The 17659-nt window shown below is 37.9% G+C and overlaps 1 protein-coding gene across 3 annotated transcripts in view; it reads left to right on the top strand.

The window, feature by feature from the left end:
- Positions 1-14506, top strand: part of BICC1 (BicC family RNA binding protein 1) — a 102258-nt gene extending 87752 nt beyond the window's left edge. For all 3 annotated transcript variants that reach the window (XM_027694118.1, XM_027694117.1, XM_027694119.1), the window contains 7 exons: positions 553-718; positions 2094-2133; positions 2795-2949; positions 5226-5379; positions 7917-8077; positions 9995-10094; positions 11611-14506. In XM_027694118.1, the coding sequence (XP_027549919.1) occupies positions 553-718; positions 2094-2133; positions 2795-2949; positions 5226-5379; positions 7917-8077; positions 9995-10094; positions 11611-11741 (907 nt within the window). In that variant the 3' untranslated portion in view covers positions 11742-14506. The remainder of the gene's footprint in view (positions 1-552; positions 719-2093; positions 2134-2794; positions 2950-5225; positions 5380-7916; positions 8078-9994; positions 10095-11610) is intronic.
- The last annotated feature ends 3153 nt before the right edge of the window (positions 14507-17659 follow it).

The raw sequence follows: 17659 nt of genomic DNA, 5'->3' as shown, positions 1-17659 counted from the left end.
AGAGTAGCCTGAAATGTGGCTGATTTTTTAGGAAAAAACAAATAGATTGCACTAGGAGGTAAGGTAGGCATGTAGGACTGCAATTCTTGAAGGCATGTAGGACTGCAGGTATTGAAACTTTAAAAGCAAGTAGGACTTATGTTAAGTTTCTTAGTCCCTTGTTATGCAATCTCTATCCTAAAACTACCTGTTAGGATCTAACAGGTAACATAGGTAGGATCTATCTGTTAGAACTACCCTAAAACTACCTGTTAGAACTGCTGGCCTGAGCAAGGCATTCAATAATTCAAGATACCAGACAGCTCAGAATTGACTCTACACTCTTCCTCTTAGTTGGTAATATAGGAAGGAGCAATACATGCTTTCTTTCACCAACAAACAGGTACAGGAGAGCTGAAACTTTTGGAAATATTGCTAAAAGATGTTTGTATACTGACATGTCTTGAATTTTACTGCCAGGCTTCTCAGGGTAAAGCTTGATTACCAAAACTGCATTGCATGTTCACTGCTTGTAAAAAGATCAGTGAGTTAACAGTGCCTTTGCCCCCGCAGCACTGCGGAGAGGCTGCTCTCAGACGCAGAGTTAAGTGCCTCCGAGAGCCCCGTGGCTGATAAGAAGGCTCCCGGCAGTGAACGGGCAGCAGAGCGAGCAGCGGCCGCCCAGCAGAACTCTGAGCGAGCACGTCTGGCCCCGCAGCCCTCCTATGTCAATATGCAGGTACGTCTCCCTGAGTATCCCAAATCTTCGTTCGCGAAGCCTAGCCATGAATGAACCTCCCTGAGTACAGCCAATTCCAGCTTAAAACCTGATAATTGCTGAGTGAAGTTACCGCGGAATGCACAGGTGACTGGAGACTGAATTGTCATTAGCATTTCAGTAAAAGCATTCACAGCCAAGTCATTAACTCCTTTGAGCGAAGAGTGGGCTGTCAACGAAAATTCTTGGGAACAGAAAAGCTCTTACGCTTCTGTTGAATAAGAAAAATTTAGGTACAGAAAAATTGGGTGGCTATATTGGTCTACATAAGCATCATTTGCCTTTAAGAAATCTTATATTGTCGCTTTGAGAGAATTACATCTACAGAAGACATTTTACAACTTTCCCTCAGCAGTGTCAACACAATTTTTTTTTTATAGCTTCAGGTTTTATATGTGGGGCTTAATTACAGTCGTTTTGCTAATACGAATGTGAATCTTTACATATACTCCTTTTTCTTTTCTCTTGTACTGTTCCTACCTGGTTAACTACAGCCTACTACTATAAATGTTATTGCAAATCTCTCCAAGGAGGAGGGCGGGAGCCCCCTTTGACTGCTTTGTCAGGCAGTAGTAACAGTAACAGTAGTTTTCAGTATAGATCTAAGTGTGGGCATAACCAGACTGTGAGGAGTAGTGGAACAAGATGAAGGTTAGTGTTTTGCAGCTCTTTTCCGAAGTTATTCCCCTAAATATTTTTCGTAGAGAATGTAACACTTCAGGCTAATACCCTAGTTTTGTGTGTTTAGACTTGCCAACTTGTAATTCAATCAAATGTAGCTTGTTTGATCCAGGGGTATTTAAACTTCACATCTTCCATTGTCATAGGTAGTACAGATACAAACTTTTTAACACTTAAGTTCTTTCCTTTTCACAAGATGCACAAGATGAGTGTGTGGAGAACTAAACTTGAAAGATTATTAAAAATAACCTGATGCCTAGATTTGCTAATATATATTTTATCTTTTTGGTACTGTTGAGAAATGTTTTAAATGCGAAGTACAGATGGTTAAGGAAGAGAAACTATGCTTGAAAAAATGTCTTATTAAAAACAAATTAAAGAAAAATTCTGCCTAAGCAGTTTGTAAATATTGCTACACCCTCACTCAAATGGATATTGGATAGTTATTTAAAATCTTTATCTGTGTTTCAGTGAACACTTTAAGTAACTAAGGCTCTAATTGGACTTTTGTCAAATTATTGTGCAGTGCTTCAGATTTCTCCTAGATATATTCACTGGCCACTCTAAAAACCTTTGTTTTCACAAAGAGATGAGTACTGGAGTGACATTTAGTTAGAATGGCAATTAAGCTATCTTCTGCATGTTTAATTTTTAGGCATTTGACTATGAACAGAAGAAACTACTAGCAACCAAAGGTACGTGCACAGTGACTTCTGAAAAGTTTGTTAGTACATGGATGAAATGATTTTCTGAAGTTTCAGTTTTGTAATTTGATTTTTAATCAAATCTGAAACTGGTAGTGAAGCACTTGTCTATTAGTTCTATGTTCCAAAAGATTTTTAATACCAGCATAGCATAAAATACAATATGAACAGAACAGCTTGCAGATGGGATATGTAAGTATATCCATATGCAAATGATCCATATTGTCTTCAGAGTGCTCATAACCATAATACTTTATTTGGATGCAAATTAAACTTTGAGATGTTTGTCATGTTGGCTAAATGGCTACTTACTTCAGGGATTAATTAAGTTGAAAAATTGATAAGGGACTTAACCATATCTTTGACCTTGTTAAAAAAAACCAAAACAAAAAACACACCAAAAGAAAACCAGAAGTTCCTCTTTTTGAAACAGATATGATTCTTTTGGCCTCCATGCAGCCCTGTGGGGCTTAACTATCTTCTGACAGAGTAAATTGCCTTAAGGAAGGGCAGGATTCAAGCTGTGTAGCAAATGGAGGTGTTTGGAGTTTACTGTTTGGGCTGCAGTTGTTACTATTCATGACTGCAGGATTATCCTCTCAGTACCTCCACTAAGGCTGAGATTTACTGATTTGTCTCTGTATTTTTTCAGCTATGTTAAAGAAGCCAGTTGTAACAGAAGTGAGAACTCCAACAAATACGTGGAGTGGTTTGGGGTTCTCTAAATCCATGCCTGCAGAAACTATCAAGGAACTAAGAAGAGCAAATCATGTATCGTACAAGCCATCCATGACAACTACATATGAGGTATAAGAAAGTATATTGTAAGGGAAGGTTACTTTTAGTGAGTGATACAGTTATTTCTCTTGAGAAATGTCTATAACTTCTGTAAAAGAAGTCTTGCAGATAAGGTTTTTAATGTTCTGAGTATATTTTATGGTGAAAAATGCTTCTTACATAAATATTAAGGCATATGGAATACATTCAACCCAACACACACAGTTATATCTGTTTTATAGATCTTACAGAAGTCACAGAGCGTAGAAGTCTGCTTAAAATATATTTGTTTAAAGAAATTTAAAACAACTTATGGGGCCAAATATCTCAGTTGTTGCAGACAAGCAGTAGAAATTTGGTAACCTAATGAAAACAGTGTATACATAGCAGATAAACTATATAATGTGAATCACTGCATAGTGGAGCAGAACATCAGAACAAGAAATGTCTGCAGCTCATCTTATGTTGACAGAGCTGTAGAACTATAACAGCTTTCTCTATTTGCACTGTTCACTGGACCCAGAAATTTCCCAGGCAGAAGGCAGCCAGAGTCCAGCAAGCCTCTTCAGAGTCCCAGCATGGGAATCTTGCAGCGAATTTGTTCTTTTCTTTCCAAAGGCATTCTGAAGTTGACTTTTACTGTGTTTCCTTGCTGGAGTCTTTCCCAACTTCCATATTAGCCACCTTTTTCAGTCCTACTTATATAAAATGTAAATGGTATGTTTATGCAGCTTTTCTCTAGGGTATACCTAGCTTTTGATGCAAAAGAAATATTCTGCCATGATAATGTGCTGTGGTGTTCTCCAGCTGACATGCCAACTTTGAGTCATTCTGCTTGGATACACATAATGCAGTAGGAGCTAGGGGAGAGAAAAGATACAGCCAGAATTTGTGGTTATTTATTTTATTTTTTGGTTGAACTGTGGTGGTGGTTTCCCACAGACTAAGATGTCTAAAGTCTCTAAGCGGGTCTGTCATTCCAACCAAGAACACTGTGTCTCAGTCACTTGGAGTCTGCCCACGAGCAGACCACAGACCACTGCAGCTCTCTCCAGTGAAGCGATACCACGTTAGGACTCCAGTTACCATTGTTCGGGATGAGCTATTGTGGAAACATCTGGGAAGGCTGAAAATCTTGGATTCCTTGTAGTATCCTCCTCTGCTTAGCAGTTTTCAACACCATTTGTATTGGAGACTGTACCACCACACTTCCAATGCATGTGCACCTTTGACAGTCATGTGCTGAAGCCTTTGAGAAGATGAAGTTTTGGTATCATGGTCTAATGCCTGGGAAGTTAATTTGTAAAATAAGCTCACCAAACATGTTTCATCTTTGCTGTGGTATTTTACTGTGCATTCAGTTTTCCAGAAACATTGGATGACATCTTTTTTTAACTTGACAACTCTTAGACATCGTTATGATCTCATGTAATGTAGAAGCCCTGTCTCCTCTTGCTCTTCTGTAAGACTTGAAGTCAATCCTTACCTTCCTTCTTTTCTGTAGCCATACTAACTATAGCTCACACCTTCCTAATTTTTACCAATGATAAGGAGCTTTTGCTTTGTTTCTTCAGTGCTGTCAGTTTTACTGAATAGTATAAAAGATTGCTGTGTCCTAAGTGATATTTTTCAATTGCAATTTGGTGGAAGTGTATAGAATGAAATTGTTCATTTCCACAATTTTTTAGCTCATGTAAGTGTGTGGTATCAACGTCAGTCTCTTTTGTGTGTGTCCCCACTGCATACTGTTACCTTATTTTGGAACATTCTCACCCACAGCGATGAGAGATCATGAGTAGTATTTTACAGGAATATGAAATCTATTAAAAAACAAACAAAACAAAAACAAACAAAACTAAAACAAACAAACAAACCTACAAACAAAACTGCAAATTCACAGGCCATTGCAGAATTGTTGTAATATTGTGTACTTTAGCCACTTATCTTCAGATAAATGTTCTGTTATGTACTCTTCCTGTGAAGGGATGTAGTCAATAGACTGCTTTGTCTAGAATTTGTGTGGGAATTTGATACCATGGAATGTTTTGGAAACAAACTTGGAAATACGGAGCAATTTATTTTGAATCATGGTCTTTAAATAACTCCCGCTTAAAAACTGTAAACTGTGTATGTTTTAAGCACACCTGCTGTTTTTGTGTCCGGTTTGCAATTATTTGACTATTGATCAACTGCCAAAAGAGCGTTTGCAAGCATTTTTTTTTTTTAACTGAGCTGTTTCAAAGAAAACATCTGAGTCACAATGAAACCTCTGTTTTCTGCCCAAATTTTCCTTCTGTGATTTGCAGGGTTCATCAATGTCTCTGTCCCGGTCCAGCAGTCGGGAGCACCTGGGAAGTGGCAGTGAATCTGATAACTGGAGAGACCGGAATGGGCTGGGACCCACTGCTCATGATTTTGTCTCCTCAATTGGAAGCCCCAAACGGAAACAAAACAAATCAGGTTAATAAACTTTTTAATACCTAATTTTTAAAAAAATCATATTGATATCAATTAATATTTGTTTTAATATAAACATATCCTGACATCACTAGGGATTTAAATTACTGACACCTGACAGCTTTAGGTTTGGTTTTTTTTTACAAATTGAAATGTAAAAGTATATGCAAGCTAGTGTAACATGATATACAAATAATGGTTCAAAAGGAAAACTTAAGGAAATATTATAAATGCCAGACATTCCTGCTGGAAAGCTCTTTGCTGTCACAGAAGCAGTTTTTCAAGGTGTTCTGAAACCAGATCTTTATAAAAGCTTATTTCTAGACTGCCATTGTTCTGCATTGTTACCAATGCAACAACAGCCAGGTCTTTACTGGGCTACTTGCTCACTGAAGGAGTCATAATCTGTGCTAATACTGAATTTTAAAGCATGATTCTCTTCATGGGAATCAAATTTACAAGACCATGTAGTGACAGGACAAGGGGGAATGACATCAAACCGAAAGAGTAGATTTAGATTGGATATTATGAAAAAATCCATTGCTGTGAGGGTGGTGAGGCCCTGGCACAGGTTGCCCAGAGAAGCTGTGGCTGCCCCATCCCTGGAAATGTCCAAGGCCAGATTGGACAGGGCTTGGAGCAACCTGGTCCTAGTGGAAGGTGCCCCTGCCCATGGCAGAGGGGTTGGAATGAGATGATCTTTAAGGCCCCTTCCAACTCAGGCCATTCTGTGAAAAGAAGTCTGTCTGTGTTTTGGGCATGGCCTAGCACGTGACTTTAAGCACTGGTTTCTGTGGATACAGGCTGTACCTCTGGAAATTACTTTTTAAACAATGTTTGAAATTTACAAATTAAAATATTGTATTTTAGTTCAACACTTGGAAACTTCATTTCATTTTTTTAAATAACTTAATAGATGCTTTTTTGAAAGAGAGAAAAGTGGAGGTGGAAAATACTAGTCCATACTACTGATCTGCATTATGAGGAAATAAGTACTGTGGCTGTTTTTACTCTTGTTGCATTTTTCTTTTAAAAACCTAAATCCCAGATTAAATTCCAAGTACACAGATAATAAAATTTGGGCATTCTAGGAAAGGATATCTCCAATACAGAAAATACACCTGAAGTGGAGGAAATTGTTCTACGGCAGCTGCAGCTTTCCCAGAGAATAAAAGGTGTAGAGGAAGGATAAAAGAAACAGCTATGAGTTGGCTGGACAAGTGCAGTTACCTTAATGTATAGGTGCTGGAGGACTAAAATGTATGACTTCACTGACACAATTGCACAGTTGTGTTGAATTTCTTCTTTATTTTTAAGATAATGCTTCCTGACTGCAGTAAGAAGAACAATCGTGAATTTCTGTTTGGGTGTTTTCAGTGTTTCTTTTCTCTGATAGTGAAGAAATCAAGGCATCACCTTTTAAAGTCTAAAAACTCAATTTAGTTATTACTTCACTTGTCAAACCTAACACTCATGTTTTCAACACTGAACAGTCTACTGTATTTTAAAATTCTTTTCCAAAATGGAGCTGAGTTAGAGAGAAATTCTCCAAGCTCTGTAAATCCAATCCCAAATGCTTCTAACTAGTTTGTGCCCAGAAAAAATAACAAATTTAGCACAGCTAGTGGTGAAAAATGGCGATTTTTCACATCCTATTGGCATTCTGTAGTGAAGACCGTAGCAGAAGTCTCCGGGGAAATCTTAATTTTGCTTACATGGAAAATACCCTTTACCTGCCACAAGCTGCTTATGCTTTCACTGTTATTCTTCCCGTGTCAGTAGGGAGGGAGGGAGCACTCCCAGTGGCTCCACTTACACACCTGCTTGATGCACTGCCTGGGAGCTATCCTGTTCTTACACAGCATGAGGAAAAACAATTAGGGACTATGTGATTGTATACTATCAGTATGCACACATGCAGGAAAGGGATTGCACTGCCCAACCAGGTTTCTGGGTTTTTTTAAGAAACTCATTGTGGAAACTTTTCAAAGCTATTATCTTTTGGGAATGTAATTTAAAGTTGTGTAGGGAGTGTATTTCCAGTTTTAGTATTTTATGAACTATTGCATTCATTTTTTGTCTGTATTGTAGTAAAATAATGGCCACATCATATTTCTTTTATCAGGAATAGCTCCACTGTGTTTTTTTCCCCATCCAGACCAAAAAGTGCTGGTTGCATCTGAGTGCAATGATGTTTTCCAAAATAGTCATTGGAGAAAGGAGGAGAGGGCTTAAGAGGAGGAAAAACCCTGGGGTCTTGCAACTCTTTCCTTGACTTTCTGGCTTGTATCCATGTGATAGTTCCCATAATGTGGTTTTATCATTTAAAATGTTTACCCAAATGTCTTTCTATATAAAACAAACACTGGAACTTAATGAACAAAAAAATTGCTTTATGGTGTTCATTCTCTTAGACCACTGAGAAGCTTTCTTTTCTTTTCTGAAAAATAAAGATTTAAGTATTTTGTAATTTTAATGATCTAGTTGATAGAAAAGTGTGCCCTTCTGCAAAGTGTCTAAAAAATGCACTTCTCTTTCAGCTGAGCACTATCTCAGTAGCAGCAATTACATGGACTGCATTTCCTCGCTGACAGGAAGCAATGGCTGTAACCTGAACAGTTTGTTTAAGGGATCTGACCTGCCTGAGCTCTTCAGTAAGCTTGGTTTGGGCAAATACACAGACGTATTCCAACAGCAAGAGGTTAGTGTTCCTTTGAAAGACACCTTTGTGTTACTAGGATTTGTGCCAGCAGCAGTTGTTCTGTCTCTTGACCAAAGCCACTGGGAACTCTCACTTTGTGGCAGGATTTTCATGGGCTGTTCTTTCCAGGTGTTCCATACACCTTGCAGGTTCCAGATAGCGAGCCTGGACATGAGTACTATGTTGTCCTGCACCTTTGATTTATACTTAACAAAGAATCAAAGTAGGATTGGATTCTTGTCATTCAAGGAAGTTTAAACCTTGGCTCCTACTTGTAAACTAGGATGCTGACTAGAATGTCATAGGTTTCAGTCTGTTTCATGTGTAGGTTATGGAAATCCAATCTTTTTTAGTTAGTAACATTTGTTAGTTGTCTTTGCCAATGCTGGGGTCACATATATCCATCCCCTGCCTCTTCCCCTCTGTGCCAGTTGACTTCCTTTGATCCACTCCCAACAGGGAGATACGGTCAGTCAACTGTGTGAGATTTCCACCTCCACACCAGCTAATCTTTTATTCCAAGTATTCCTTATCTGTAGAGTGCTGTATAGGTAGAGTCCACTTGGTTATTTGCAGGTGGTTTATTCTGCTGCCAGATTTGACTGTGTCACAAAAGTACAGTGGGCCCAGCTGCAAGACTTACAGGCTTAGGCATGGAGCTCCTGAGCTTGTCCCAAAAGCACTGTAGTTGTAAATGAGAAGTTGTATGTGCCACACTGCTGGAATTGGGTGTAGTAGGATGGAGGTGTCCATGTGGGTTTTGTCAGTATCTTGTGGGGTACAGGGGAAGGACCACAGCTGGATTTGGCATCTTCCTGCGTTATGGATCCATATGTCCACTTTGTGTCTTCAGCAGCGCTGAGGTCTGCACACACCAAGGATGCATTCAAGTGTGTACTCCACTGTTAGAAGGGTAGACAGGAGGCAAACTTGTACCATCTCCTGTGCCCTAAGTCACTCCTGTACATGCTCTCTGAGTCCCCTGAAGTGCAGTGCTGCTGGCTCAGCCTGGGGACAGCTGCATCTGTTGCATTTCGTGCTTTCATTCATTGTCTCTCTCTCTCTAATCGTGCTCCTTAAGTGCTGTGGGGTCAATCCCCAGTCTGAATTAGTAAATCCAGGTGTGCCTCAATTCTGTGTACAGCTCTTCAGGTTTATCTCCTCTGTATGCCTCTGAATGTTCCATAATACCCATATTATCCAGTCTCTTAATCCTTTCCTGTTATTTTAGCCACTCTCCTAAAAAGGAGAGAGGGCTGGATTGGTTTCTGATACTAAGGGTGGCTTTTGCTTCGCAGCAGGTTTTTTGTTGTGGTTTTTCTTATCTGAAAAGCTGCTGATTAGGTGTGAGACAAGCCAAGTAGTTTGACCAGGGTGAAAACTAAACAATTTTCCACTGTTTCTGTGAATTGTATTGGGAGAAGAAATACCACAAACATCCATGGTTGCACACACTGTGGAATGCTCGGTGCTTGAACTCAAATGCATCACCAGGAGTTGAGCAATCCTCTTGTGCTAACCTGCTATAGTCTGAAGCACCTACTGTATCTACAGACATAGATAACTGGCATATACAGTGTTCCCAAGTGTGTTGTAGTGGTTTTGGTAAATACTCACAATCTCAAGACTCGCAAATAACTAAGACTAATTGATCTTCTGTGATTTTTCTAAAACTGCTTACTTTTCAGTTTCTCCTTCTCTGTCAGAAATGTAGCAAATTGAGCAACTGTGCGAAGCAGCCATTGAAAAGCCATAATTGCTGTTTCCATGCGAGGAATAGGTTGACTGAGTAGGAATAGAGTACCTGTACAAAGCAGTAGGGAAAAAAAAATGAAGCTGTTCTGAACCACATTCATCAATGAATACTTTTGTGTAAAAACTTGTTTTGCCTAATTTTTTTATTTCTTTTTACTTTAGATTGATCTGCAGACATTCCTTACTCTTACTGATCAAGATCTGAAAGAGTTAGGAATTACCACTTTTGGTGCCAGAAGAAAAATGCTGCTTGCAATCTCAGGTAAATAACACGGAGTATCATTTGGTTGATTTTAAGCATTGTTTGTTTGTATTCTTCTCACTCGAATTGTGTGTTTATAGTTGGCAAAGGAGCTTCAAAGGACTAAGACACTAGTCCACAGAGGTCATATTAGCTTGCCCCTCACCTGAGGTGCTTAAAACCAGGCTTTTTGAAGCTTTCACATTACCAAATAGCAGCTCAGTTGCAATAGTCCTGTACAGCTGGAGCTTGGTGACAGTTTCACTGCAGATTGTGAAGTTTTTTGGATGCTCCAAAATCATGGGTCCAAGAAGCTCTGGGACTACAAGCACTACAGGGTCTGAATGGCACTACATACCAGTCACAATTTTTAGTTCCCTGTCCTCTGCTTTATTGATTAGCAGGGCAATCATCCTACTGGGAAAAACTGCCTGCTTTTGAGGGGCTTTGGGTTTTTGGCTTCGGCTTTTTGGCAGTTTTTTATGCCATAAATGCATAGGTTTGAGAGAAGCATGTAACTCTTATTTGGAATTTTTCTAACCCATTTTAATTAATAGATTGTCTTGATCCTACATGCAGAAAGAAGGCCAAATATAATTTCTTAAAATGTGCTGTAGTATATAAAGCCTAACTAGATTTTTCTAATTGTGGTAAATAGCATGAGGTTTCTTATTACATAGGAGTGCTATCCTCCTTGTGCGGGCAATGAATCTGTATCAGAGGAAGAGTTTCTTTCAGATGCTTCATTGTAACACTAGATTATTTTCCTCCCAATTTCATCTCTACTGATGCCATTAGTGAATGTTTTATTAATTTAAAATGGTGCAGTAAAAAGGGCAGAAATGCAATGTACTTAGTAGCAGTCGTGATTATCTATGTAATATTTCAGTGATTTCTATCTGTCATGAAATTTGGTTACAACAATAGAAAAGTGGGGGGAAAATATTTTGGATGAGCTTTTGTTAATATATGGTTAGTGTGCATGTTGGAATTAGAGGTGATCATCTGTTTTTTCTGAAAGTCCTTATTAAAATATTGCTTCAGTTTTGTCTTTAAAGAATTATGCATTGAGAAATGATCAAGATAAGCTTTTCTGTCATCTCAGTTTACATTGCATGGTTGTGCTGCAGCATGTTCCTCTGGGAAGATTGCAGTCTTTGAGTATTCTAAGAAACTTTTTAAAGTGTTTCAGCTATGTCAACTGGTTCTAAATCAATATTGCAAAAAATTATCTACTTCACACTGTACCGGTGCCAAATAAGAATTGCACTTTACATGTTCTGATTTCTTGTCTTGTGGAAATTTCTCTCTTTCATTTCCATATTAATTTTTATATGTGTCCCAGGCAGCCTCTGAGCCTTAACCTGATACTGATTATCCTGTTGAACTGAATGAGTACCTCACAGATACCTTCAGTTCATATCGTTCCATCTAAAATATTTTTCCTGTTTGAACAGAAGCTTTGCGTTGTGTTCGGATCAAAATATTAAATTTTAATTTCTGATGAGAGACTTCTGTGTGTGTTTGACCTCTACAGAACTGAATAAAAACCGAAGAAAGCTCTTTGACCCGTCAAACATCCGTGCCTCATTCCTGGAAGGTGGAGCTAGTGGGAGACTGCCGCGTCAGTATCACTCGGACATTGCCAGTGTCAGCGGCCGCTGGTAGCAGGATGTTGTGGCTCTAAAAGGTCAGCTGTAAAGATGGACATGGCAATCCTGTGGACAGCCTTCACTGCACACCACCCTCTGCACTTTGGGAGTTTGGGCGTCAAGGACCAAAGCGTTTCGTCTGCACAATACTGTGCCAAAAAAAAAAAAAACAAAACAAAAAAAAAAAAGAGAAAACACGTTTTGTCTGTTCTCTTTCGAAACACCAAATGTGGGTTACATTTTACTCGTGTAGATTGGACAGAATTTGCAATAATAATAATATAGGGTTCTTTGTTTAGTATTTTATTACCTATAACTATAATGTATGCACTGAATTTTTTACTTTGTTGAATGAAGGAAGAATGAAGAGCTGGGATGCCAGAGAGCATAGATTTGGTTTTATCAAGATGGATTTTTCTGGTACTGCTTAAAATAATTATTGAGGTCTTTCTGCACTTTACATGTTCTGATTTCTTGTCCTGTGGAAATTTATTTCTCTCTTTCATTTCCATATCAATTTTTATATTGGCACTAATCAAATTTTTTCAGGTGTTCCTGCATTAAGTCACATCTCACTATAATGGTACTAGAATCCGGTTCTTATCCAGTTTTTTTTTTCCTCTCTCTGTCTCCCGGGTAGTTATCTGAAGAGATTGTTCCAAAATCAAGTCACTTGGTAGTGGACCAGTCCTATTATGCTCTTATGAAGCAGTGTAATGCTGCCTGCAATAATACTCACTGTAACTGATGCAATGAAAGACCAAAATGGACCTTGCAATATTAACCCTTTGCAGTCAACATATTTAACTGCTGCCTGTTATGCTAAAAGTGTTTTTAATGGTTGTCTCAAAGCAAAGGGCTATTTTTAGTACCCTACCACTAAAGGACACTTATTTATATCAGACTTTTATTTTTAGATTCTATACACCTACAATACATAACAGATTAAACTGATCTACTGCAGATTTATGGTAGAGAATGAAAGGAATTCATCAAACTAGAGCTCCGGGCTGTCAGTTTGATTAAACAGACAACTAATCTAATTTGACAAGACAGCACTGTTGCCATTTAATAAATGACACATATTACTTACATGACTATTCATGCAGCAATTAAGTGACCTACATAAAATAGGTGTAATAGCACCTGTTTTGTTCGATCCAGATTTGTAATTGTCAGCTGCAGAAGTGTTTCAAACTCCGGAGATGAACTATTTCTGAAACAAGTTATGGTCAATGGAAAGAGTCCATGTTATAAGTGGCTAGAGCTAACTTTTGCATTCTTATACTGTGAAAGTCCGAATGATTTGGCAATGTTATTCCTCTGTCTTGACAGATGTTGTGTTATGGGTTTATGAAGGGTTAAGATATAATGAAGGAATTCATGAAGTGCCTCTTTTTGCAATGCAATATGTAGTTTCCAAGCATTAAGTGAAAAGCATTCCCATGAGAAATATTGTGAATTACCTCTACTGTAATGTACTATTTATGTTCGGTGTACAAGCCTTTTGAGATGGACATAAACCACTGTCAAGTGCTCTTAACAGAAGGCATTAGAATAACATTTACAGTAGTTGGGTTTTATGCAAAAATGGGTGAGAAAGAGTTCTGACACTTTCCATGGATAATTCTTTCTTTTAAGGTGAGAATGCAAAATGATGTAAAGAGAAATTTGCACACACAAAGGGAATTTAAAGAGACTTGTTTCTTGAGGGCATAGATGATCAAGCAATAATATAAAGTCTTCTTGTGGTTAGCTAGAAATTGCTGCTCAGTAATCATTTCAGCCATATCTACTTAATGGTGTATAACTGGGTGACTTCCCCTCTAGGTCCAGTAGCATCTTTGCCTGGTTTTACAGTGGTACTACAGATCTGACTGGATAAAGCTGTGTCTGGTACACAGTTGTTCACACCAGTCACTGTGCTCAATGCCAAGAGTCAATATCCACATATCTAAGAGGTACTTGGGTGTCACATGGGCAAGAGCAACTTCGTGGAAACCCTCTCAGAAGCTACGACTTCTCATTCTAAAACTATTTACACGTGTGCTTACTTCTAAGCATGTAGGTAGTTCCATTCACAGGGACTACTTATGTGCTTACAGATAAGCTGTCATTTCCATGCTTGCACTTGCAAGACCAGTGTTTGCAAATCAAATTGTATTCAGCCATGTTATTTTATAAAATACTTTTAATGAAATAAATATTCAACTGCACTTGGTACAGAATTTTCTGCAACCCCTTCTTGCTTATTTTGCCTAAACTTAAAAGCATCAGAAAGCTTGTACACTCTAGTCTTTTGTAAGTACTTGCTATGTATCCAGATGGTACTATACTCAGAAACTCATTTTATTACAGTATTAAGTTGATGTGGTCTTTTGCTGAGCAGTGCTTATATCATCTACACGAAAGTGAAGAATTTCCCTTGAACAACATTATTTTTCAGTAGGGCTTCACACACACACAAAAAAAGAACACACTGGAAGTAAAAAATTTCTCACTTATTTTGATTCCACAAAGGGAATATAACCGTACAGTGTACCGTATTGTGTTATATTATGCACAAATATTTGACTTGCTACATAAAATGTTAGTTTTAAATCTGTGCCTTAATAGTGACCAGTTATCTGTAAATATAGAGCAGATACAGATTGTATTTTTGTGGGTTGTGTCCTTTTAGTGATTTTTTTTTTTAAATAAAAGTTGAAATTAAGACATTAAAAATGGGAATTTTCAAAACTAATCAGTGTTGCATAAAATAAATTTATATAACACCCTTGTATTCTGATTGGTTTGTGAAGTATTTTTTACATAGACCCAGTTCCAGGGATGCTTGCTTGTTAATAAAATATAAAAAGCAGTATTTGACATAATTGCAACATGTTTCTTTCACATGCTAATGCTTCATGTATTACTGTTCTTTTTGTCACATACAGTGTCTGGCTTTTAAATGAGTGCTTTATTGAAATACCTCTCCTTAATAATTATTATAGAGGAGTTAAATTACCTCAGGTTCAGTTCATATCAGGCTTTATTGGTTTGGCTTACATAAGTTTTATTCTTTCTTTGGTCTTCCCATTTGAATGACTATGTTTTGGTCAGGTTAGCAGGACAGCTCTACATGTTCCTTCATGGTGGTCATTGTAGTGTCACTTCCAATATAGAAGTGGGATGAGGAAAAAAAAAAGGAATTCTTTCTTTGGGATGCTGGGACATGAGCAGTCAGCCTCTAGTGAGAGTCACAGCTTTCCCACTGAGTTCATGTGTACACAGAGTCCATCATCAGTCTTGTCTCTTTGCTCCACAGGCAGTGGTGCAGGTTCAGGATTGCTCACCTCACCGAGTGCAAAATCCAGGCGTTTTGTCATTCCAGCCTCACGTGGTTTCTTTAACTATTTTAAACACACACCTCTCCACTTCAGTGGCAGCGTTCCCAGCTCACTGACCTTGTAAAAATCTGTGAGTTATTCTGAACAGCTACTGAGAACTGCAGGTGTGGGAACAAGTTTGGGAAGGAAACAGAACAACAACTCTTCTGTAGAGGCCAACTCTGAAGGATGTGGGGCCGAGTGCAGATTTACCAGGCACTGGCATAACCTCAGTGGAAATGTAGAGGCAAGGGGGCTTGCAAATGGCAGAAACAGGTGGCGTCTCCAAACTATGTAAATATTAAAACTGAGGCATCTCTCTTTACTGTTTGACCCCAATCCAATCAAACACTTGCTGGAGGAGACTTATTTTTTTGCAAGCCTGGAAAACACAGTTACAAAAAGTTTATGAGTACTGTTGTAAGCTGGTCAGGAAAGGTGTGATAGGCAGGGGTATGCAGAAATTTGTGCTTGTACTGTGAAGTAAGCTTAGAATTTAAGTCCTGACAAGTCTGGACACTGCTGATATTACCTTTTATCCTTGAAGAACAGGCTTCCTTTGTGTCACAGACATTTGAGCAAAAGGAAGGTTTGGCTTTTATTTGGAGTTGCTGCAAAGTTCTTCTAGGATTTGAGAAGATGCAAAAACTAGAGAACTTGTAGAAAAATTTTCAATATGCAGGATTGGTGTCTGCAATATTTTTAACAGCTTCTCTGAAAGTGGAGAGCTGTCAGGACATGCAAGAAGCTAAGGGAAGGTGTTTTAGAATGGTTGAAGATAAGAGGTCTTATTTTGAATTAGGGGTAGTTGTGAGTGAGGAATATCTTGTAACATGAAGAGCACACAATAAACTTGTGGGTTTGGTATAAAATTCCTTTCTTTTTTTTTTTTGGCTTAAGATACTATCTGGAGCAGAAATTACAAGAATCCAGATATTACAAGAGGCTTTTTGCAGATGATATTAAGATGATATTAAGGTATTAAGGAAAACTTGAGTTTTATCTTTTGTTTCCTTTGCTACAGATGTACAGATGTAATTTTTTTGTAGTGTTTAGAATGTTAATGTTTTACATGATTTCATGAATCAACAAAGCAAACTTTAAAAATAAAAATAAAGTAGCAGAACAGAATTTTGAATATTGACATGGCTACTAGGAGGAGCTAATGGTTAGTTGAGATGACTTTTTTTCCTCTGAAGAAATTGCAGTAATGTTAGCACACTACTTATTTTAGTAAGGTTTAATAGCAAAATGAACATGAGCAAAACCAGAAAGCAAGTTTTCAGCCTTGAAAGAAAAATAAGTCACAAACTTTTAAGTTTGGGGTTGGTTTTGGTTGTTTTGCTTTTTTATATAGTCCAGAAAATACTTTCTGAAATTCTTGGAATTACCTGTAAGTATATTTGCAGAGTGTTCTTTTGTTATTCCCAGTACCCTTTAGAATACCTGGAGCTATAACTACAAGAAGTATGCTGTGAAATCCTTTTGACACTGAAATGAATCAGAATAAATGTAAATTATGTTGGGAAATGAAGATACTTGGTTATGAAGATGTAGAAATGTTTTTGCGTTAGTCAAAGCATCATTTAGTGTCAAGTTTCCCCATTCTTCTAAGGAGTAAGATTTGGGGAATATTTTCTCTACTGAGAAATGCAGAACGATTCCAGATGTTGATGAAAATATGAAGAAAGATGAATACATTGTGATGGAAATTACCAAGTTTGTGCCAAAACTGTGTTGCAACTTCATGGAAACTAACAGATGGAAAAAGCAAAGCATAACATGAGGAAAAAAACCCAAACAATTATATAATGAAGTAAAAATTTGTCACTTCTAACAATCTGTGATGAATGTTGTAAGAAATACTGTTGTAAGAAATATTGTTGTCACTAATTTACTAAGTCTAGCACCATGAGTTGATATGGATCTTGCTACACTTTTTTGCTGTGATAAAAATCACAGTTTGTCACCCATGAAGGACAGAAGAGTTGAAGAGGCCTGAAATGCACATGGCACTAGCTTATGATTCCTAAAACTAAAGCCAGCCATGGAAAATGCAATCTCATGCTGTGTATATACAATATAGAAGTGAAGATGTGAGGTTTTTTTGAGAAAGAGAACATAAGAAACCTCCAGGAGACAGTGAATCTTGCTGTATGTTAGACATGAATGTACTAAGGGAAAAGGAAGATGGAACCCAAGGATAATATTCTTTTGCTTTAAAATGGATCTGAAGTTCAGATACAACAAAATATTCACAACCTTTTCCTTCAGCAGGAGTTTTCCCACCATGCAGCAGAGCACTGGTTTGGTTTCTCAAGAGTAAGCCTCTGTTTTCATGCCAAAGCTCACCTCAGTGAGAAGTTGCTGTTGTATGGTACCAGAAAGATCCTTACTCTGAAATAGACTGAATGGGCACTGGGTGCTTAGCAGTGACAGTTCAGTACTTTAAAATGCTGATTCTTCTGATACTACAAGATGTCCTTATGTAGCCCAGCACCTAGAAATCAGTACAAACAAAGCTAACTTGGTGAGACTAAATTGTTGACAGATTTGAATCTTGCTT

This window comes from Neopelma chrysocephalum, unplaced genomic scaffold (genome assembly GCF_003984885.1).
Source record: "Neopelma chrysocephalum unplaced genomic scaffold, ASM398488v2 Primary Assembly neopelma1_96, whole genome shotgun sequence".
In the NCBI taxonomy this organism is placed as follows: Eukaryota; Metazoa; Chordata; class Aves; order Passeriformes; family Pipridae; genus Neopelma; species Neopelma chrysocephalum.
This window is presented reverse-complemented; position numbering and strand designations above follow the sequence as displayed.